Consider the following 25095-nt stretch of genomic DNA (forward strand, 5'->3'; position numbering starts at 1 on the left):
CATACTAGATAGATGCACTTAAGAAAATCGTCAAATAAACCTATCAGACAAAATTATACAATCTGCCTTATAAAAATCAGAAAACAACCATACTAAAGATGAAAACATATTACCAAGATAGGGTAAATAATATAGTACTGGATTCGCCTAGGAACAGATTGTTAAAGATCAAAGAAATAGATTAAAAAAATCATATCCAAGGTGAGACACCCAAAACCAGAATTATCGTCTGGAGGGCAGGTCCCTTGTAGTACAGGCTTCTTCCGCTAGGTCAGTGTTCTAGGAACCCATCTGTACCAGCTGGTGTTGTTATGAGAGGCTACATCCAGCTTCAGTAAATTTTTTTTGAAGACTCTTTCAATGCATTTGACCATTTCATGATGGGTGATTTACGAGCCCACTTGCCCACACCACACTGGGTATTCAGCAGTTTTTGCCCCAAAATGGGGTAGGGGATGACCCTGATGTCCTTACCCTCGCTATTCATCCAATCTCGCCCCAAGTGACTTTTGTCTCCCTAAATGAAAAAAATCCTCAAAGGGAAATGTTTTGCCAATGTGGAAGAGGTGAAACAAAAATTGGCAGAAGCACTCAAAGGCATCAAAATCTAGGAATTCAAAAACTGTTTATTAGAGCAGTGGGAAAAAAATGTTTTGATAGGTGTATTGCATCAAATGGAGAGTACTTTGAAGGTGACTGAAGTTTAAACCTATAAGAATACACAATTTTTATAAATAAATTCCAGTTTTTTTTTTGTGGTCCCCCTCATACAGAACAGTTTTTTTATGAAGAAAGTTATCATCTCAAATCAATGGAAAGTGATGAGCTAATTCAATAAATTATATGGATTAGCCATTTGGCCTAAAGAAAAATAGCTGGATTCCTAATAACCTAATCTTGTAACAATTCCAAACAGATCAAAGATTTAACCTAAAAACTAAAACCAACACTGGCATAAAGCCAGACACATATACCAAAGGAACAGAAGAGTCCAGAAATAAACCGGAGCATTTATGTTCAAATGATTTCCAACATGAATGCCGCCCTGGACGGATAGCTCAGTTGGTTAGAGTGTTTTCCTGGTACTCCAAAGTTGCGGGCTCGATCTCCAGTCAGGGCGCATACAAGAAGCTACCAATGAATGCAGGAATAAGCAAAACAACAAATCATTGTTTCTCTCTCTCTACATTCCTTTCTCTCTTTCAAATCTATTTTTAAAAATTAAAAAAAAACATGGGTGCTGAGACCATTTACCATAGAAAAGATAAGTCTTTAACAAATGGTGTGGACCCTTTCCAAACATGATATATAAAAGTTAACTCAAAAGGGTGAAGCTTCATAACACTGAATTTGGCAATGATTTCTTAGATATGACACCAAAGGCACATGGAAAAAAAATTAGATAAATTAGATTTCATGAAAAATTTAAAAAATTTGCACCCCAAAATTGCTGTCCACTGTGTAAAACACCAATTCACAGAATGGGAGAAAATACTTGCAAATCATATATCTGTTGAAGGGTTAAGATCCAGAATATACAGATATAGAGAACTTCTAAAACTCAAATAAATTAAAAAATGGGCAAAGGACTTGAATAGTTATTTCTCCAAAGTAGATAAACAATAGCCAATAAATACATGGAAAGATACACCAGCATCACTAATAATAATTAGGGAAATGCAAATCAAAACTTCAGTGAGATACCACCTCACACCCATTAGAATGGCTATTGCAGAAAATTTGTTAGTGAGGACATGGAGATACTGGAACCCTTGTGCATTGTTGGTGGAATGTAAAATGAAACAGCCATTTGTGGGAAACTGTACGGTGATTCTTCAAAAAATTAAACAGATCATTATTATATGATGCAGAAATTCCACTTCTGGGTATATACTCAAAATTATTTAAAGAAGGGTCTCCAAGAGGTATTTGTTCACAGCAGCATTATTCACAAGCTAAAATGTGGAACCAATTCAAGTATCCATAGACAGATGAATATACATACAATGGAATATTAGTCAGCCTTAAAAAAGAAGAAAATTCTGACATACAGATTCTACACCACTGTTGAATCCTGAGGACATTATGCCAAATGAAATAAGCCAGTCACAAAAGAACAAATACTGTATAATTCCATTTACATGAGGTACTTAGATAGAAAGTATACTGATTGTTGCCAAAGGCTGGGAGAAACAAAGTAGAAAGTGATATGTAATGGGTACAGAGTCGCAGCTTTTCAATATGGAGAGCTCTGGAGATGGATGATGGAGATGAATGCACAACAATATGAAAGGACTTAATAGTAGTAAACTATATACTTAAAAATGGTTACAGATATCTATCTTGCAAGATGGGTTATTAAAATCAGTCAGAAAATAAAACAGATGCTAGTTTAATTTAACCATTTCACAAAGTTGAAAAAAACAAAAATAAATGGTGGCATAGGCAAACATGGATGGCCTCTTTGCACAACCACATCAAATTTACAACTAAAATATAGACCAACCATCACTCAGAACCATCAGAAATCAAGTTGAATGGAAGTCTGACAACTATAGAATTAAAGAAAGTACATCCATCCAGACTGGTAGGAGGGACAGAGACTCAGAACTGGCTGGTCCCACACCTACACACAGTGGATAAAAATTTGGGAGGGATATCTCAGGAGTGAGGAGTTCCAGTCCCACAACAGTCCTCCCAGCCCAGGGTTCCAGTGCCGGGAAGATACGTCTCCACAACTTATAGCTGCAAAAACCAGCGGGGATTGAGTCAGTTGAAGAAACTTCTGGGGCCCCAAGAAGTTCCTCTTAAAGCACCCACACACGGATTCACCTACTCAGACTCTTTCCTTCTGAGCTCTAGCACTGGGTTAGAAGCTTGAAAGGCACCAACGGCATACTGGGAGAAGCTGAAATGTCTGCCATCAAGATGAGCAGAGGCCATTATCCCTTTTCTAAACCATCCCCTCACAGAACCACAGAGCCAGCAAGCTGGTGCCATATCTGAGACTCCATCAACATAGCTAACATTATTTGGCCCGATTTGGAGATCCCAAGAGACTCCACCCCACCCAAATTAGGGCCCACCCAAGCTAATTTTCCATATGATTGGGTGGTCTTGGCTCACGCTTCACATCCTAAGTCCTCTCAAGCCACTGCTGGCCTCAGTGATGCCCATGTCTGGAATGAGCAGCAGACAGCCTAGATTCGCAGCTTGGCTTTGCCTGGGAATCTCCAAGCCCAGCACAAGTAGCAGCCATCTCACCTTGCTTTATAGCTCAGGCAGGGTGGCCCTGAGCAAAACACTGGTGGGGGCTGACCTTGGCCTGCACCATCTGGGAAACCCCAAGGCTAACACATCCAGTGGACAGTGACAGACCACACGGAGCACTATGACCCTGCCTGCCCTGCACAGCTGATCCTCCACGAGGGCAGAGGTCAGTGGTCAGTGGTCAGATCCAGTACTGGCAGCTGATAGGCCTGAGTAAATCCATTCCATTGATCTGCCAACAGGAATGAGGTAACACCTTAAAAGGCACCAAGGCAAGAGCTGGGGGACAGCTTTCTCCCAAACAGAAAGGTGGCAGTGGCCACTGTCTCTCTCTCTCTTTTTCCTGAAGTATATTTTATTGCTTACGTTGTTACAGTAGTCCCAATTTTATTTTCCCTTTGCTCCTCTGTGCCCAGTACCCCCCTTCCTTCCAGCAATCCCACCCCACTAGTTCATGTCCATGGGTCGTGCATATAAGTTCTTTGGCTTCAACCTTTCCTATATTATTCTTAACTTCCCCATGTCTATTTTGTACTTATGAATTATGCTTCTTAATCCTTGCACCATTTCCCCATTTCTCCACCTTCCCCCTCCCAGCTGATAACCCTCCAAATGATCCCATACCTATGAATCTGTTCCTTTTCTGGTATGCTTAGTAGGATTTTGTTTTATTTTTTAGATTCAGTTGTTGATAGCTGTGAGTTTGCTGTCATTTTAGTGTTCATAGTTTTGATCTTTTTCTTCTTTAACATTTCATATAATAATGGCTTAGTGATGTTGAACTCCTTTAGCTTTACCTTGTCTGAGAAGCACTTTATCTGCCCTTCCATTCTAAATATAGCTTTGCTGGATACAGTGATCTTGGTTTTAGGTCCTTGCTTTTCATTACATTGAATACTGCTTGCTAGTCCCTTCTTGGCTGCAAAGTTTCTTTTGAGAAATCAGCTGCCAGTCTAACAGGCACCCCTTTGTAGGTAATTATTTTTCTCTTGATGCTTTTAAGATTCTCTCTTTATCTTGAACCTTGGAGTTTTCATTATGATGTGTCTTGGTGTGGTCCTCCTTGGGTCTAGCTTGTTTGGGACTCTCTGTGCTTCCTGGACTTGCATGTCCATTTCCTTTGCCAAATTTGGGAGGTTTTCCTTCATTATTTTTTCACAGAAGTTTTCAATTTCTTGCTCTCCCTCTTGTCCTTCTGGTACCTCTATGATTCGGATGTTGGCACATTTAAAGTTGTCCCAGAGGTTCCTAAGCCTCTTCTCCTTTTTTTCAATTCTTGTTTCCTCATTCTGTACTGGCTGATTGTCTTTTTCCTCCTTGTGTTCCAAATCATTGATTTGAACACCAGTTTCCTTCCCTTCACCATTGGTTTCGTGTGGATTTTCCTTTGTTTCATTTAACATAGCCTTCAGTTCTTCCGTTATGTGTTTGCTGTACTTAAGCATATTTGTGATGCCTGTGAGCATTTTTAACACCAGTGTTTTGAACTCCATGTCTGTTAGGTTGGCTATCTCCTTGTCACTTAGTTCTCCCACTGGAATCTTGATCTGTTCCCTCTTTTATGCCATACTTCTCTGTCTCCTCATCTTGACAGACTCCTGTATCTCTTTGCTGCTGTGTCTTAGGTAGAGGTGTCGCACCTGTTACATTGTAAGGGGCTCAGCCTTAGGTATTTGTCAGTACGGGTGACCCGTTTCACCACGTTGTGGCGCTGTATCTGGGGGAGGGGTCTGAGAGGGAACGATGCCACTTGCTCAGCACTCAATGTTTTCCAGGGACTTCTCCCACTTCTGTATGGGACTGGCGCCCCTCCAGCTGTTGCCCGGGCTGTCATTCTCAGAGTGGGTGGGTCTGCAGATGTTCTAGGACTGTGGGGGCCCTTTAAAAAAGCAGACTCTGCTGAGAGATCAGCAGTTTCTTCCTCCACCCCAACTCCCACTGGTTTGCACAGTCAGAAGCAATGAGGCTTTATTTTCCCCTACACTGGAACCACGAGCTGTGTGGTCTGGTCTGGTGCTAGGGGCGCTCCCTAGGTGTCCTCCCTACTTTTTAAAATGTTTGACTGCATTTTTCACTGGCCTGCCGCTGCTGCCGGTTTCCATATGAATGGCTGGTCTAGGCTCATGCTTCACAACTCCTAAATCCTATCAAACAAGCAACAGCCACTCTCAGTGAGCCTGCAGCTCCCATACCCCTTGCTAAGTGGACCCAGGCCTGACACTAGCAGCAGCCAGCCTAGATTCACACCTTGGCTTTCCCTGGCAACCTCCAAGCCCAGCACAAATAGCAACCATTTCAGATTGCTTTATAGCTCTGGCAGGGTGCCTCAGTGAGAATACAGGTTGGGGCTAACCTTGGCCTGCATCACTCAGGAAACCCCAGGGCCTGCACACCGAGTGGACAGCTTACACCACATCAGAGCACCACCACTCTGGCCTTGCATAGCTGATCCTCCATGAAGGGTGGCGGTTTGTGGTCAGTGGACAAAGCCACTCACTGGCCCAGATAAATCCCCCTGATAGACCTCCCAGCAGAAATCAAGGCTAAACAACAAGAGTTGGTGTACTCAGGCAACACAAAGTGCACATCTCAAGTACTCAGCTTCAATGACAGGGGAGGCTGTGCCACTGGACCCTACAGGACACCTACTACACTAGGCCACACTACCAAGACAGGGAGTCATAGCAGCTCTACCTAATACAAAGAAACAAACAGAGGGTGGCTGCCAAAACGAGGAGACAAAGAAACATGGCCCAGATGAAAGAACAGATCAAAACTCTAGAAAAAGAACAAAAGGGATATATACAATCTATCAGATGCACAGTTCAAAACACTGGTTATAAGAATGCTTAAGGAACTTAGTGAGGACCTCAACAACTAAAAAAAGATCTAGTCAGAAACAACGGATACACTAATTGAAATAAAGAACAATTAAGGGAAACAAGAGTAGAGTGGATGAAGCAGAGAATCAAATCAATGATTTGGAACATAAGGAAGCAAAAACAACCAATCAGAAGAAGAACAAGAATAAAGAATAAAAAAACAAACAAACAAAAAATAAACAACGGACAGTACAAGCAGCCTCTGGGACAACTTCAAGTGTTCCAACATTTGCATAATGGGGGTGCCAGAAGGAGAAGAGAGGGAGCAAGAAATTGGAAATGTACTTGAAAAAAAGTATGAAATAAAACTTCCCTAATTTGGTGGAGGAAATAGACATGCAAGTCCAGGAACCACAGAGTCCCAAACAAGATGGATGCAAAGAGGACCACACCAAGACACATGATGATTAAAATGTCAAAGGTTAAAAATAAAGAGAGAATCTTAAAGCAGCAAGAGAAAATCAGTTAGTTACCTGCAGGGAAATCCCCATAAGACTGTCAGCTGATTTCTCAAAACAAACTTTGCAGGCTAAAAGGGATTGGCAAGAAATATTCAAAGTCATGAAAAGCAGGGACCTACAGCTAAGGCTGCTCTACCCAGCAAAGATACCATTTAGAATTGAAGGGCAGATAAAGAGCTTCCCAGACAAGAAAAAACTAAAAGAGTTTGTTATCACCAAACCATTATTATATGAAATGCTCAAGGGACTTATTTAAGAAAAAGATCAAAAGTATGAACAATAAAATGGCAAAAATACATTATCTATTAATAATTGAATCTAAAACAAACTAAGCAAACAAGAAGAACAGAGACAGAATCATGGAGACCGAGAGCATTTTGCTGGATGCCAGTTTGAAGGGTGATGAGGGGAATGGGTGAAGAGGTGAGGGGATTAAGAAGTACAAATAGGTAGTTAAAGACTAGCCATGTGGATGATGTACAGTATATGAAACAGAGTAGCCACAGAACTTATACATATGACCCATGGACATGAACAATGGTGGGAGGAGTGTCTGAGGTAGTGGGGGTTGCTGGGTGGAGGGGGGTAAAGGGAGAAAAAATCAGGACAACTGAAATAACATAATCAATAAAATTTAATTAAACACACACACATAATTCTGATTCCAGGGCAAACTTTGGATCAATTAAAATAGTCTTTCTGGCCCTAGCCAAGTAGCTCAGTTGGTTAGAGCATAGTCCTGATACACCAGGGTTGCAGGTTCAATCTCTGATTAGGTGGAACAACAAATCGGTCTTCTTTTCCTCTCTCTCTCTCTCCCCATTCCACTTTCTCTTAAATTAATAAAATAAAACAAACAAATACAAAAAATAAATGGAGTCTCTGTAGCTCAGTTGGTTAGAGCATCGTCCCAGTATGCCAAGATTGCAGGTTCGATCCCTGGTCAGGGCATATACAAGAATTAATCAATGAATGCATAAATAAGTGGAACAACAAATACGTTTTTCTCTCTCTCCCTCTCGCCCCTAAATCAGTCAATTAAAAACAAAAAAATTAGCCCTGGCTGGTGTGGCTCAGTGGATTGAGTGCCCGCCTGTGAACCTAAAAGTCACCGGTTCAATTCTTAGTCAGTGCACATACCTGGTCCAGAACCCCAGTTCGGGGCATGTGAAAGACAACCAATTGATGTATCTCTTACACATCAATGTTTCCCTCCCTCTCTCTCCCTCTCCGTTCCTCTCTCTCCAAAAATAAGTAAATAAAATCTTTAAAAAAAACTACAGTCTCCCTAGGTGATTCCAATGTGTAGACAAGGCTGAGATCCACTGTCCTAGCAGCAATGGGAAGCAACAAAAGTCTTTAAGAACAATAAAATCCAAACTCCTCTGAAAAAATAAAAGACTTTCCATTTCCAACTTTGCTTCCTGTAAGGGTTGCACTTTGAGACTTTCGTGTAAAGTATCATCTCAATCCAGAGGTCTTCCTCTGCTCACCTACAGCTAAGACCCAAACCACCTTTAAGGTTAGTATCTTTCAAGAATAGCCTCCTTTGTATAGACCTTCTCAGACACACAAAGTAGAGCTCATCAACCTATCTGTGAACGTTAATGACTCTGCAGGGCAACACATAATGTTTAAGTCTAACTTTACTACTGAATTACTTGAAATTGAAAAATTATCTGACTCATGCTTTTATACTTATCACCATGCATAGCACATATAAGCACTCAAATATCTGTTGAATTCATTCCACTTAAGTAAATAATTATCTGTATTATTATGCATAGAATCCCATTTTAGTAAACTATAAGAGACATAATATTTATACATTATATTCAGGTCTCATTAGAACAGACGTCAATAGCTAGATTTTTTTTTAAGCGCAAGGCAAATGTTTGTTCTACTTGTGAACAGTAACAAATTAAGAAAAATGCAAGTACAAAGGGCAGTATATTTCCAGAATCACAAGGATAGTACCTTATAGAACAACGATGCTTGGGTTTCCAACTGAGTATATCCTTTAAAACATACGTTTTTCAAAACATTATGCTGGTCTAATGACATCTGTATGTGTTAGGAAAGTGAGCTAAGACTAATTACTTAACTTAGGAGTAAAATGATAGAAACTTTGCCACCTTAAAACAAAAACAAATTATGAAAAGCTTTCAAATGCTTTGAATGAAGTGCACATAAGCTCAAAAACTCTAATAATATGGTTACCAGCATTTGATGGCAATTTCTAGTACTCTAGGTACTATGATACCCAGCAAAAGTTCCAATCTCCATAAAACCCAGAACAGTCTAAGCAGAAGACACAGAGTATTTTATCAAAAAAGGGTTACATTTAACATTTTAGATTTATATAGTCACTATATACATATGTGACTTATCCAAAGAGAATAATTTTGCACAAATATTAACTGAAGAACTAAACACATAATGTACCTCACTCAAAAGTTTCGTTGTACCCATACTCACATGGGCCATGAAAATCACCTTAGCATGTTTAGACTAAGTTTTTTATATCATATATCCTTGATTACAAAATTAATCCTGTATTCACTGAATGCCTATTCAGATGCCTGGGAATATATTAAAACGAAGTATCTGAAGTGACCAGTAAGAAAATAAAGCATTGACCACAACACTTGGCACATAAGGTTAATTTTTTTTACCTTATTTGGCGATTTCAAAGGTGAGATGGCTATTTTATTTGGTGTCTGTGTTGTGGAATTTAAAGCTGATCCAATAACACCACTGTCAGATATCGTTATGGTCTTTGATGGAGTCCCAGGAGTAGACTGTGAAAGAACCCTACCTGCAAATGAGAGGCAACACATCAGTTTGACTTTTAAAAGTAAGTAAATAAATGTATGTGATAATGATCTACACTCACAGGGACTGTAGTATGTTTATCATTTTATATGTATCTACATATTAACTTAAACACTCAAATGAGTCCCTAATGAATTATGATGAACCTAAGCAGAGAGAAAAGTGTTTCCTAGTAACACTTAGTAACTTAATACCACTTTAAAGCCCAAGAAAACACTTCCACTCACATTCTCATCAATCTTGTTCAATCTATAGAAAATAGGCTCAGAAAAACTAAGCAACATGCCCTGTATAACACAGCTCTTAAAAGTTAGGACTTGAAGTCTTAAAACTTCAATCTCTGTGTTCTACTATACTACAGCTGTTTTACTATTTGAACTTAAGGCACAGGATACAGTTAAATCCACATCTATAAAACATATAGTTATGGAACTAACTTGAGCAGTATTTCATTTAATACTGCCAAAAGGAAAAAAAAAATCTTTCTGGCCAGATTCCAGTAAGAATAAAGAAATAGAGATAGACATGCTGCATCTCCTTCCACAACTAAGAAGAAATACAACTATCTTAAAACTAGAGACAATGAGAAGTCCAAAAAATCAAGCTGCATGGAAGTCCAACAAACAAAGATATAAAGAAATACTCATCCAGACAGGTAAGAGGGGTGGAGCCAAAGTAGAGAGGAAGCAGTGTGGCGGCAGGCTGGCAGAAAGCACAGTCACACATTTTAAAAAGTAGGGAGGGACACCTGAGAGCACTCCCTGCCCCAGACCAGAATGCACAGCTCCCGATTGCAGCGCAGGGGAAAATAAAGCCACATTGTTTCTCACTGTGAAAACCAGTGGGGGTTGGGGTGGAGGAAGAAGCTGCTGGGCTCTCAGAAGTCTGCTTGTTTAAAGGGTCCTAGAACATCCGCAGACCCACTCACTCTGGAAACAAAGGCCAGAGCAACAGCTAGAGGGATGCCTGTCCCATATGGGAAGCGAGAGAAGTGCTTGGAAAAGGGGTGAGTGCTGAGCAAGCAGTATTGTTCCCTCTCAGACACCTCCCCTTCATATAGCACCATGAAGTGGTGAAACGGGTTGCCCATACTGACAAATACCTAAGGCTCCGCCGCTTGCAACGTTAAGAGGTGGGAGAGCTCTACCTAAGACACAGAGGCAAACAAAGGAGCCTGTCAAGTGGAGGAGACAGAGAAGTATGGCCCAAAAGAGGAAACAAATCAAGGTTCCAGTGGAAGAACTAAGTGATGAGGAGATAGCCAACCTAACAGATGCAGAGTTCAAAACACTGTGTTAAAGATGCTCACAGACTTGACAGATATACTTAAGTATGGCATATGCATAAGGGACAAAATGAAGGCTATGCTAAATGAAATGAAGGAAAATCCACACAAAACCAATGGTGAGGGGAAGGAAACTGGTGTTCAAATCACTGATTTGGAACATAAGGAAGAAAAAAACAGTCAACCAGTACAGAATGAGGAAACAAGAATTGAAAAAAATCAGAAGAGACTTAGGGACCTCTGGGACATCTTTAAATGTGCCAACATCTGAATCATAGATATGGGGATCATTTGGAGTGTTATCAGCTGGGAAGGGAAAGGGGGAGAAGTGGGGAAAAGGTGCAGGAATTAAGAAGCATAATGGGTTGGTACAAAATAGATAGGGGGAAGTTAATAATAATATAGGAAAAGGGTGAAGCCAAAGAACTTATATGCACAACCCATGGACATGAACTAAGTGGGGTGGGATTGCTGGAGGGAAGAGAGGTACTAGGCAGAGGAGAGGAAAGGGAAAAGAAATTGGGACAACTGCAACAACAAAATCAATAAAATATACTTTAAAAAAAGAATAAAGAAATATTCTTTTTTTTCTGGACAATACCTTTTAGGAACAACACAGAAAAACTAGTGTGTCTGGATGGCTTAGGGAATTAGAAATCATATTATGAGTTGAAATATTAGTAATTTTTATCCTAACAAAAAGAGGAATAAAAAATGACATCTCCAAATTTGTTTTCTGTTTTTTAAAGATTTTATTTATTTTTAGAGAGAGGGAATGAGAGAGAGAAAGAGGAGAGAAACATCAGTTTGTGGTTGCCTCTTGCGCACTCCCAACTGGAGACCTGGTTCACAATCCAGGTATGTGCCCTGACTGGGAATCAAACCAGCGACCCTTTGGTTCGCAGGCCAGGGCTCCAAATTCTTAAAAGACTGTGTGATAGTTTTTAGTGCTATTCATCAAGCATTCTGGTTCTGTCCCATTCTGGGCACTTGGTAGAACTGAACTTCCTACTCCTGTACACTCCCTGTGGTTAGGTTAGATACACGTGACTTAATTCTGGCCAATGATTATGAGAAGTAAGGTGTGTCATTTCTTTCCTTTTTTTTGATGCCATTCGTTGTTTTTCCTTTTTAACATGCTTTATTGATTATGCTGTTATAGTAGTCCTAATTTCTTCTCCCTTTGTTCCCCTCCACCCAGTGATCCCCACCTTCCTCCAGTAGTTTGCCTCCCCACCTTGGTCCATGCCCATTGGTTGTGCATAAAGTTCTTCTCAATATCTTCCTATCTACTCCACTTCCTCCTACTATGCTTCTTAATTCCTGTACCATCTCCCTCTCTTCCCCACCTTCCCCCTCTCTGCTGACCTCCCCCCAAAATGTTCCCCATACCTCTAATTCTTTTCCCACTCTTGTTGCCTACTTAGTTTGTCTTTGTTTCGATTCCCTAGCTTCTGCTGTTGGTTGTTGTGATACAGTTTTCATTTTAATGCTCATAGTTTTGACCCTTCTTCTCCTAAACAAGTTCCTTTAACACTTCACATAACAGTGGTTTGGATCTGATGAACTCCTTAAGTTTTACTTTGTCCTGGAAGCACTTTCTCTGCCCTTCTATTCTGAATGACAGCTTTGCTGGTAAGAGTAATCGTGGTTGTAGGTTTCTGCTTTTCATTACTCGGAATATTTCTTGCCAATCCCTTCTTGCCTGCAGTTTCTTTTGAGAAATCAGCTGACAGTCTTATTGGGACCCCTTTGTACGTAATTCTCTTCTTCTCTCTTGCTGCTTTTAAGATTCTCTCTTTATCCTTAATTTTTGATATTTTGATGATAATGTGTCTTGGTGTGGTTCTCCCTTGGTTCAGTTTTTCTGGAACTCTCTGTGCTTCCTGGACCTGTAAGTCTATTTCCTTCCTCAAGTTAGGGAAGCTCTGCTTCATTATTCTTTCACATAATTTTCAATTTCTAGTTCTTCTTCACCTTCTGGCAACCCTATGATTTGGATGTTGGCCCGCTTATAGCTGTCCCATAGGTTTCTGAGCCTCCTCATTTTCCTCACTTATCATTTCCTCTTTCTGCACTGGTTGACAGTTTAGTCCTTCCCTATGTTCTGATTTGTTGATTTGATCCCTGGTTTTCTTTCTCTCACCACTAGTTTTTTGTGTGTTTTCTTTCTTTTCAGCAGGACTAGCCTTCATTCCTTCCACCTTGTTTAAGACCTGCTGTTATGTCTGTAAGCATTCATATAACCAGAGCTCTGAACTGTGCCTCAGAAAGATTTCCTATCTGCTGAGCCATTAGATTAGATATTTGCTGGCTGGTCAGCTATGTCACTGGGATCTCTATCATGATCTGTGCCATCCTGACAGTTTTGCATTTACCTTTGTTTCATAGGCAGGGCTGTCACTCCTCCTATGCTATAGGGGACGGAGCCCCGTGCACTCATCACTACCGGGCAACCCTTCTCATCACATTGTGGCATTTTGTGTGGGGGCAGGGGTCCAAGACGGATTCCTGCTGTTCACTCTCTGCTGAAAGAGCAGGAGCCTACTCCTCTGTTCCCACGCCCTCCAGCCCTCACAGTCCGAGGCAATGGGGGTCTGCCTTCCCCAGCGTTGGAGTCACGAGCTGACGGGTTTGGTCTGCAGCCGGAGGTGCTCCCCAGGTGCTTCTTGTCTCTTTTTAAATATGGGTGTCTGTACTTACCGCTGTCCTGCTGCCGCCGCCGCCGCTACAGCTACCACTTTACCTCTCTGTCCTGGCTTCACCCCTCCTACCTATCTGGACGAGCACCACTTCTTTATAACCTCATATGTTGGACTTCCACGTAGCTTTATTTTCTGGAACTTCTGGTTATCTCTCATTTTGCAGTAGCTGTATTCCTTCTTAGTTGTGGAAGGAGATGGACCGTGTCAGTCTAGGCCTCCATCTTGGCCGGAAATCGAGGTGTGCCATTTCTTTGCCAGAGTATTCACTGCCTGTGGAAGGCCTTTCAAAGCTGTTTCTCTCTGCCACATCTGAGATGATGGCTCTTCTGTCAGCCTGGGTCCTTGAGAGACTCATGAGCATAACCCCTTTCTAATCCACAATGAATATGGAGATAATATTAAGTATGAATTTTTTTTAAATGGGGGCATTTTTTAAAAACTTCTGAATTTTGAGATTGTTTATTATGGTAGGAAAGCCAAGATTATCCTAACGAATCAAGACTGTCAAGTTGAAGGATTAGAACCATTAGCTGCATAGCGCTAATGCATCAAATAAAAAATGTTCAGTTCAGCACTAAGAAAAACTTTTAACAAAAATTTCCAATTGAAATGACTGTTTCAACACAAGTGAGTTTCCAGTCACTGAAAAGTGTTTCAAGTAGATGCTGGATAATCAAACCCACTGAGGGGCCTGCTTGTTTTTAATCCAGATAGCACTTCTAATTATTTAATCTCCAAATCCCTTTTTATCCTTAGCTCTGTAGACAAATAAAAGTATGCAAGGTATGCAATTTCACTTTGAAATCAGTTTGCAAGGCATTGACATTCTACTGCCAGGTGTCTCCACCTGAATCAAGAGACATATTCCAGAAAGCTACAGATGGGGCAGTTTGGGCAGCTAGCACATCTGAGCAAAGACTAATTCTATAAGAGATCAATTCATTAGTGAATATTTTCACATTGATCAAGTTTGCTCCACTGCAGCAACCTTTTACCTTGGGAGTTCTAATAACAAGGACCTCTATATTTCACTTAACCATCTCAAAAGTCTTGTGTAATGGTTGATACCAGCATTTTATAGAAATAAGCAATATGAACAGATACTGTATTTAAAACCAAGATCTAAGAGAAAATCAATGGAAGAGCCATGACTAACACACAAGTCTCCCAATAGCTCTTTCCATACCACTACCCTGTTTCCATGATATATGTATTCATTTCAACAATATATTCACTGAGCCACATGTGTCAGAAACTGTGCCAGGTATTGGAAAGATCAAGATGAAATAACTACTGTCAATGTTCTACATATACTCATGCTATCACATAGATGGATCATGAATAAATTAGCCAGTCATAAAAGAGCAAAGTTAAAGTGATATAGACAGAAAGTTTCTGCTGGGGCTAGGAGGAGAGTAGAATGAGGAGTTTTATTTAATAGATATAGAGAGTCGGTTTTGCAAGATGAAAAAGTACTGGAGATAGACAGTGGTGGTGATGGCACAACAATGTGAATGTATATAATGCCACTGGATTATCCGCTTAAAAATGATTCAAATGGTCAGCTCTATGCTATATATATATTTTTTCTCACAATTTAAAATAATACATTAATTTTTAAAATGTAGATGGGAAGCAAAAAAACAAATTACCATTAAGAAAAATAATGAATTTAGTGGACAAACAAGAAAGACAGTACTGCAATACTGTGTAAGTAAAAGAAAATTTAGCTCTGGCTGGTGTGGCTCAGTGGACTGAGTGCTAGACTGTGAACCAAAAGGACACCAGTTCGATTCCCAGTCAAGGGCGCATGCCTGGCTAGTGGGCCAGGATCCCCCAATTGATGTATCTCTCAGACATCGATGTTTCTCTCCCGCTCTTTCTCCTTTGCTTCCCCTCTCTAAAAAAATAAATAAAATCTTTTAAAAAAAGGAAAAAGAAAATTTTAAAGCCAGTTTGAAATTTAATAGAAGTCTAATTAAAATCAAGTACTTGGTAGGTGTAATTAAGTTTTATGCAAACACATAGGAGATGGTCAGAAGAACAGTACCTGACTAAACCTAGGGGGGAAAAGCTTCCAAGACAGGTAGAGGTAATCAAAAATAAAATGGAGGCATTAGCCATGAGGAATAGCAGAGAAAGGCATTTCAGGTAAAAGAAACACTGCCAAGATCTTCGGTTCTGAGAGAACATGGTCCATTTGTTAATCTCTTAAAATAGGTTAAATCAGTACGCCTGGAGCTGATAGGAGTTGAAATGAAAAAGGTATGTGTTAGATAATAAATGTCTTTAATGCTACAAAAGCACTGGCTTTTGAACTTAATCCTAATGAACCGAAGCCCGGAAATAAATAGAGCTAAGAAAAATTTAAGCAAGGGTATGACAAAATCAGATTCCCATTTTAGAAAAATCACTTACATACAAAGATAAATTTATATTGACTGAGAGGCAGAAAAAAGATATCCGTCTTCAAGGAGAAGCCCAGATGTCATTAAGAAATAAACTCAGTGTACTTTGAAAGATCATTAGCTATAATATAAAGATGATGGAACCTCCTGTGATAAAAGACAATAGGAGAGCTGCTTTGGTGGCTTAAAATTTGGTTTACATACATTTAAAAGGCTATAAAGCCCTGGTTAACAGTAAAAATTATCCCTCCAAACTGAACTTAATGCCAACAGTTCTAGTGAAATTTAACAGAAGTTTATCTCTATGCATTTTGATAAGGCTAATAGATCTGGAATTAAAAGGTGAAGCCATGATTAGTGTGCAACACATTATAAATGACCCAAAGACACAGCAATCACACCTATTATAGTAAATTGTAAGAGGTGAAATCCGGACATTAACAAAAAATGCATTCAGACACTCTGCAAACACCACAACTGCTTAGCATACAATTTTCCCACATAATTAAAAAAATTTAAGGGACTCTCTCTCCAACTTCAAAACAGTAAAGAACATTGCACTGAGACATTCCTCCTGGTTAACTCTTTCCATCTACCCCTTTTTCTTCAATAAATCCAAACCTTGCTCACTTTCAGTCAACTGAAGCCCACTTCTGCAATTAGCTCCAAACCCCAACCCTTTCCTCTGTGGCTATATCTGCCTCCCGAGCAGCCGAAGACACCAGCTTCCTATATCCATCACAAAATCTCTACTGAGGACAAAAGAGAAAGAGAACATTCACTCACCCAACACTGCCCTCATATCACAATCTTTCCACGCCTTCTCTCATTTGCTAAAATGAGAAGCCTCCCTATATACAATTCCAAACCTTGTAAAAATGGCAAATCATGGCCACTGACTTCAGAGGTGCCTGTTATGCTGTCTGTAAATTTAACACAGTATGAGGAGGTTTTAATATATACCTCCTTCCCAGCCCGTGGTTAGTTAACATCTGAAGCACACTTATCAAGAATACACACTGGAGCCCTGGCTGTGTGGCTCAGTTGGTTAGAGCGTCATCCCAATATACCAAGTTGCAAGTTCGATCTCCAGTCAAGACACATACAAGAACCCACCAATAAGTGAAACAAGAAATTTGTTTCTCTCTCTCTCAAATCAATTTGAAAAATTTAATAAATTTAAAAAAAAACCCTGCATATAGAGCATATTAAAATACTGAACCCAAGAATTCAAACAGAAACCATGAAATATTATAATCCTATGTGTATTAATTTAAAACTATTGAACTTAGCACATATGCTTTAAAGACACCCTGCCTGGGTTCAAATTCCAGCTTTGCCATTTACTAGATGAGTACCTCCATTTCCACGCTGGCAAAAAGGGGCTGGTATTAGTTACCTACCTCACAGAACTGCCAGAGGATTATGGAAGTCACTGTATATAAAGAGCTAAGAACAGTGCAAGGCACACAGTAAAGACGATATTAGCTATTATTATTAGAGTTTAAGACTTTATACTACTTTCATGGTAAAATTCTACCCCAAACTAAGGAAACTAAAGTAATGGACTGATTTTGAGATAAGGCATTTTGCTTGAAGCATGCATTTTATAAGTGTAACATTTCTTATTAATGAGTTTGATTTATAATAAACTATACTTGTTTCACTAATACATTTCAAGGTGGTAGGAAGAGCCTTTTTTAAGCGTAAAAGGAAGGTGAATATATAGCTTAATAAACTATAAAGAAATATAACCTGCAATGACTGGTGGTGATACTTGAGTTGTCTGTCCTGTAACTGCTTTACTATTAATTGGTTTTGCAAAGATCAGCTTCGTGATTACTGGACCAGAGGTTGGTGTTCGAGGCTTCTTAGCAATCTGAAATATATAAATAACTATGAAGACCATTTGTTTCTATAAAACACCTATTCAGCCAAAATTAGACAAAATATTAATATACAGAAGTACACATAAAATCAGCTCATTTAACAAAATATATCTAAGTATTAATGTTAATAATAATGTTTAATAATAAAGTTTATTTAATAAACATTCAACAGTACTAATAAAACACTATGGCATAGCAATATTCTTTTTCAAAATAAAAAATTATTCAACAATAAAAAGATGGAATAGAGTAAGTTAAGAAAGAATAGTGCAAACGATGAAGCTACCTGTAAATATAACTAGATTGACCACTGGAAGCAAAATATAAATACAGGTGAAAGATGGATTTATGATTAGATGTTTAGCTTTAAATATATATACCAGGGGTACATAAACAAAGAACTAAAGTTAATGCCCTAGGATACAAAGAGACAACTTTGGCAAAAGAAAAACTATTCTGAAGGCAAAACCTCTCAAATATTATTTACTAAAATACTGTTTACTACACTATAAATTCCTTGAAGGGAGAGCATTTTACTCATTTCCAATCTTAGGTTATATATTGACACACTGTAGACTTGAGCTAAAATTCTCCGCAAGTCAAAAAAGGGAGCATTACCAATGTTTTTATATTGGAATTATCAATGTATGCAAAGAGATGGCTCCTTCTAGAAGTTAAAAGCAGAAATTGAGGTATGATAAAAATCATATACTTTTTTTGCCCTCACCAGTGTAGCTCAGTTGGTTGGACACATACCCAGGTTGCAGGTTCAACCCCAGCTGGGGCATACGATCCTTGAAGCGTATGGGAGGCAACTAATCGATGTTGCTCATATTAATGTTTCTTTCTTTCTCCCCCTCCCTTTCTCTCTCTCTCTCTGTCTCTCTCTCTGTCTCCCTTCCCCTCTCTCTAAAAGCAATAGAAAATGTCCTTGGGTGAAGATTTAAAAACAAAATCAGACTTTTGGAGCACGAAGGAAATTAAACGTTAATTTTACCTTTGGGCAGATATGAAAACTGAGGTCCTGAAAGTACTATTTATTATTGGAAATAATGACTCAAAATGAATAAACACGACTAACTTGAAGGACAGAAATATACCAGAACCTGTAACAGATCACAGACCCGGATAAATATCGGCTTTGTCCTCAAATTATAAATTAAACTATATAACACATTTTGTTACACTTAGCATATATTACACTTTCTTACACTCAGAACATATTAGTAACAAAACAAATGTAAATAAAATATAAATCATTTTTTTAAATAACAGGAGGGTCCATTACTATCTTAAAAATACTCAACTTGCAAAACTCTGATATACCCAAATAAATTCATAATTGTACTTCAAACAGACCAATGCAATTGGGGATATGAAAGAGGATATATTCCTCAAATGTTTTCAGGTCTAAAACTCTGAAGTAAGTCAGAATATGTCATCTACTGACTTAGTATTAAAAATCTTAAGAGGTCAAAGTACTGATATTCTTAAAATCCATGTCTCAAAATAAACAATCTTAGCTATAAAATAAAGATTAAGAGTTTAAAGTATTTATCCATCTTTAATTGAATTTCACAATCATATGATTATATGAATACTTACAATCATAATAAAAAAATGTAAACAGTACAACCAAAAGCACAGTAATCTATCAAATGAACAATCTCAACCTGCCCCCTTGTTATGTTTCTTTAATGGAGCTTTGCTCTAAAATAATGATTTCTGGTTCTGTTAAGAAACCATGATTTTTGCATTATGAATTCCAAACTACCCTAGAACAGAATTACTTTATTAAGTAAAACAAAGCATAAAGGATCATTTTATAACAAATGTATCCAATCAGCAGATTAAGACAAAAAATGAATCAAAATGATTATTTACAAGTAAGATAGCCAAATGTTTGATCAAATAATACATGCAGGTAATTTTTGGCACTGTACTGAATAGATATAAGAACTAGTTAGGAATTATGCTGTTCCAGACTACTAGTTATTTATTACTCTTAAATACTACACAAAAGAAACATGGGAAAATGTTTATATATCTGTAATTAAGTATAACTATACCTCTTTGTTACTGCCTCTGGCCTCAACTGTCACCTCTTTCCTTCATTTTTCAAGATGGGTCTCCTTCTTCCACCCTTACCTGCTGTCCATACCCTAACAGTTTCAATACTCAATAAACTTAAGACAACGCTGAGGACTGTCTAGGAAAAAAACCAGAGAATCATATACACCGTGTAATAATAAACCAAATATTTTGGTGCCTAGAAAGGAAACATACAGACATGTAGTTTATTTTTTTCTGTGCTTCCAAGCTTTGTAAGTTACTTTTGAGTTAGAAGGATTCGGGTTGCCTAAAAGTAACTAGGCAAGTAGAACAATATCCTAAATGGGGTTTCTTTGGCTTTGGTTATTGTTTCTTAAAACCGAAGTTCTTTTTAATAAATACAATTGGGGTTTATAAAAGTAACAACAATAAAAGAAGTTATAAGAATTAAGTCCCACTCTTTGTTTTTGTTTTTGTTTTATCAGTACTGAGGTGATTAGAGTAGAAAATTAGTGGAATTAATTGGTCATTAAACCAATATGTGTACATCACTCTTATATATGAAAAAAATGACATTCTGATTTACATTATCAGTTTCTTGTGACATGGTTATGATACATCTCTCTAAAGCAGGATATACTCTGGTAAACCAATACTAAACAAATTTCAAAACTGATTTAAAAAACAAGCTAAGGACAAGATGTGTGAATCTCTCTGAAGAGACTCTCATCAAAAAAAGTAAAAGGACTCTGACTGGTGTCTGTCAGTAAGTTGGGCATCATCCTGCAAACCGAAAGGTCACCAGTTAGATTCCTAGTCAGGACACATGCCTGGGTTGTAGGCCAGGTCCCCAGTTGGAGGCGTGAGAGGAGCAACCTATCAATGTTTCTCTCCCTCTCTTTCTTCCTACCTTCTCCTCTCCCTAAAAATAAATAAATTAAAAAAAAAAAAAGAAAGAAGTAAAAGGAAGTCAGAGATAAGTGAGATGATAATGAACAACAACAAAAAGAACACTGAATGTTTAACAGTGGCAGAAAGGACATGGCAAATTACAAGGTTTGAGAAATCTTACAAAGTTCTTAAATAAAAGCCCATGAAAAATAAGTTTCTAATATTTTGCCAACATAATAACCAAACGTTACTTCTACTATCAGCTTACAGTAGATAGTTTCCCAAACCTTCCTATTTCCTTATACAACTGCTTCAGTTCTCTTAACTCCTTCCTTCTTTTTTTCTAAAAGGCAACTTTTTCAAACAGGGAATGTATTTGTGTTCTCTGGTGTTAAGTGAATCATTGTATTTCTAAGAGTAGTGGTTACTGAAAAAGGCCTATTTGAGCATGAAAAATGGGAAACTATTTAATAAATGTTCTGTTAACCTTCTATGTTAAGATCCTATTCATACTAATAATAGGTACCATTTTAAAGAGTCCTCAAAGTTTTGAGAACTACATCAAGTACTTTCTGTTGCTATGTATCTCTTCATGATCAAATAGCCATCTTCTTGCTACAGTAAAAAACTCAAGAGATTTTAAGTAAGCTATACAAAGTTCCACAGGTGGTAGGGTAGCAGAGGCAACTCAAATCTAGTTGGTCTGACCTAAAGCCTATATGTTACATACTATCACACGGCACTACCTTTTCCAAAACACAAATATGAGTGATGGCAATGCACAGTAAGCTCCAAAGAAAGGCACAAACTGGCTAGTATGTACTACTTCTGGCTCCGAGGGTTTCTCAGAGCAGCAAGTTTTCCTAGACTTTGGCCATCTGCTAACTGAAAAAATCATGTCTGAATGACTTTTTGACAGCCCATCAGCAACTGTGGCATCTTTATACCAGCAGAACATCCTTGTAATCAAACTATTATTAAGAATAAAATGCATTTAAAAAAGTAAAAAAAGCTATAAAAACACTCATCTGAAATATAACCAAAATGTTTGCTCTAAGTTCTCTAGCAAAAATATTCCAAGGATTAGACATACCAAACTTTACAAAAAACAAAAAACTTCACACAATTCCTAAAAGCAACATTCAAAAGTAACAACTAAGCATTTAATCACCCTACAAATACAACTACCAATCAATTTAATTTTTAACATGCATTTTAATTTATAAGCCCCCTTTTTTTACCTGTACTGTTTTTAACTGTTGGGTCTGTAACACAGAGGGCTGAGTTGTTGTATTAATCAGTTGATTTCCTGGGGTCAATGCTGAGACACCAATGACAGGTTTCACCTCTGGCCTCCCTCCAATGGTAACTACTTTAATTTGCTGTGGTGGTAATTTAGCATCTCCTGACTGGGCCTGAGTTGTAACTTTCTGAGCCTGGGGCAGTTGGCTATGGGGTAGTGCTAAAACAATTGGTGAACCAGACTTGCCCAAAGTTGTTAAAATTAACTTCTGTCCATCTGGTTTAAGGGTCTGATTGCCAAGTTTAAGATCAGATGTCTGTGATACTTTGTTTAAAATAATCTGATTGGCAGATATAGTCACAGGAGTCTGAGCACCAAGTTTTTGAAGGCCACTTGGAAAAGCTGGTTTCATTGTGGTATTAGAATCTGCTTTAATAATTGTATTCACTGCAACTTGGTTAGTGTGGTTACTGTACACTGTGATTGGTTCCGTGGAAATGGGCGTGGCTGTAGAGTCACCAGTAGAATTTATGTTGACAATTTCTTCCAGTTCTGTCTCCATGGGAATTGGGGATGAAACAATAACAGCCTCAATACTATCATCATCCACTAAAGTTAGACCAGTGTCCATTATTTCCTCTGGAAGCAAACTATTCACCTCAGCTGGCACCACCTCCATGATCGTTCTCCTGCTAGAAGTTGACCACGTGCTGCAATAAAAGTTGAAAAATAAAAAGTTACTAGGTTTCAAAAACAGATTTAAGAGAAAGAAAAAAATTCAAGGAAAAATGCAAATGACAAAATTTTAAATGACATTTCTTATTGATGCATAAATGAAGATTATTCCTAACGCAGGTGTGGGTTAAACCATGTTAACATATCCTCAACTTTAAAGAATCAGAACTATAAGTTATATGAGACATAATACTAGAGCCAGACAGTCTCATTAACCATGTTTCAATCCGAACATACATTACGTTAGGCAACGGTAAGTCACTAAATTACAGGAAACTCCTTCCCAATGCCCACTCATAAAACTTTAAAATCTTTGATATGTCTAATTATCTGATTTCTTCCCAGTTTTTACTCCTATTGGTACACTTGGGAAGTGCTGATGCACACAAAGAAATAAAGATTTAAAAAATATAAACAGGGTAGCCTTCTGGCCAAGTAGCAGCACAGGTAAACATGGCTCAGCTCCTCACATAACCACATCAAAATTACAATTAAATTATAGGACAACCATCACTCAGAACTATCAGAAATCGAGTTGAATGGAAGTCTGACAACTATGGAATTAAAGAAACCACATCCATCAGACTGGTGGGAAAAGCAGAGAATAGAACGGGCTGATCCCACGTCCACCTGCAGTGGATAAAGATTCCAGAGTGATATCTTGGGAGAGAGGTGTCCCAGTGCCACACCAGGCTCCCAGCCCAGGGTTCCAGTGCCAGAGTGATAAATCCCCATAACTTTTGGCTGCAAAAACCAGAGGGGATTCAGTTGGTGGAAGAAACTTCTAGAGTGCCAAGCAGTTCCTCTTAAAAGAACCCACACACGTGGACTTAAACAGACTCACTCCTTCTGCATTCCAGCACCAGGGTAGCAGCTTGAAAGTCACCAGTGGCATACAGGGAGGGAATGAAGTGTCTGACATCAAGGTGAGAACTGGGGGACAGCTTTCTCCAAGACACAAAGGTGGACAGTGGCCTCTGTCACTTTTCTGAACCCTCCCCAAACAGAGCCACAGAGTTGACAGGTAGGTACCATATCTAAGACTCCATCAACCTGGCCAACACTGTTTGCCTTGCCTGGAGTTCACCTGAGGCTCTGTCCCACCTAACTTACAGCTGTTAACAGTGGCTTTTCCATATGAATGCCTGGTCTTAGCTCAAGCTTCACAACTTTCTAAACCCTCTCAAACAAGCACCAGTCAGCCTCATGAGCCTTATGAGCCCCACTAAGCCTCTTACTTAGTGACCCAAGACTCAGCACTAGCAGCAGCCAGCCTAGGTTCACAGTTTGGCTTCACCTGGGAACCTGCAGTACAGCACAAATAGCACCCACCTCGGATTGCTTTGTAGCTCATGCAGGGTGGCCCTGAGCAAAACACGGGTGGGGGCTGTCTTAGGCCTGCACCACTCAAGAAGCACCAAGGCCTGCACACCCAATGGACAGCTACTGGTCACACTGGAGCACCACCACCCTGCCCCTGCACAGCTGACCCTCCACAGAGAGCAGATGATGGTGGTCTTGGTCACAGCCAGTCCTTGTAGCTGACTGGCCTGGGTAAATCCCTCCCATTGACCTGCCAATGGCAACCAATGTTCAACTACCAAAGGAAGGTGTACTCAGTCTACACGAAGGGCATACCTCAAGTACACAGCTTGGGTGACAGGGGAGGCTGTGCCACTGAGCCCTCCTACATTAGGCCACACTACAAAGACAGGGAAGCATAGCAGCTCTACCTAATACAGGAAGTTTGCCAAAATGAGCAGACAAAGAAAAGTGGCCCAGATGAAAGAACAGATCAAAAACCAGAAAAAGAACTAAACAAAACAGAGGTAAGCAACCTACCAGATACAGAGTTCAAAACACTGTTTCTAAGGGTGCTCTAGGAACTTAGTAAGGACCTCAGCAGCATAAGAAGGATCCAGTCAGAAACTAAGGATACACTAATTGAAATAAAGAACAATTTACAGGGAAACAACAACAGATTGAATGAAGCTGAGAATCAAATCAATGATTTGAAACATGAAGAAGCAAAAAAACAACCAATCAGAACAACAAGAAGAAAAAAAGAGTAAAAGAAAATGAGGATAATGTAAGGAGCCTCTGGGATAAATTCAAGTGTTCCAACATTCACTCATAGGGGTGCCAGAAGAAGAATAAGAGCAAGAAATTTGAAATTTATTTGAAAAAAATAATGAAAGAAAACACCCCTAATTTGGTGAAGGAAATGGACATGCAAGTTCAGGAAGCACAGAGATCCCAAACAAGATGGATGCAAAGAGGACCACACCAAGACACATCATGATTAAAATGCCAACGGTTAAGATAAAGAGAATCTTTAAATATATATATATATATATATATATACACACACACACACACACACACATATATATATATTTATTTATTTTTAGAGGGGAAGGGAAGGAGAAAAAGGGAAAG

General features: G+C 38.9%; 1 protein-coding gene across 2 annotated transcripts in view; it reads right to left on the minus strand.

Annotated features, from left to right (window-relative positions):
• Nucleotides 1-25095, minus strand: part of LIN54 (lin-54 DREAM MuvB core complex component) — a 70199-nt gene that overhangs the window by 29761 nt on the left and 15343 nt on the right. Inside the window, exons 2-4 of one of the 2 annotated variants that reach the window (XM_090266230.1) lie at nucleotides 21920-22631; nucleotides 17602-17725; nucleotides 9289-9431 (exon numbers count right to left, since the gene is read on the minus strand). In XM_090266230.1, coding sequence (XP_090122356.1) covers nucleotides 9289-9431; nucleotides 17602-17725; nucleotides 21920-22631 — 979 coding nt within the window. Of the gene's footprint in view, nucleotides 1-9288; nucleotides 9432-17601; nucleotides 17726-21919; nucleotides 22632-25095 lie in introns of those variants that run through there. The other variant, XM_090266231.1, reaches the window with a different exon arrangement.

This window comes from Furipterus horrens, unplaced genomic scaffold, assembly GCF_987537825.1.
Source record: "Furipterus horrens unplaced genomic scaffold, mFurHor1.1.pri manual_scaffold_2, whole genome shotgun sequence".
In the NCBI taxonomy this organism is placed as follows: Eukaryota; Metazoa; Chordata; class Mammalia; order Chiroptera; family Furipteridae; genus Furipterus; species Furipterus horrens.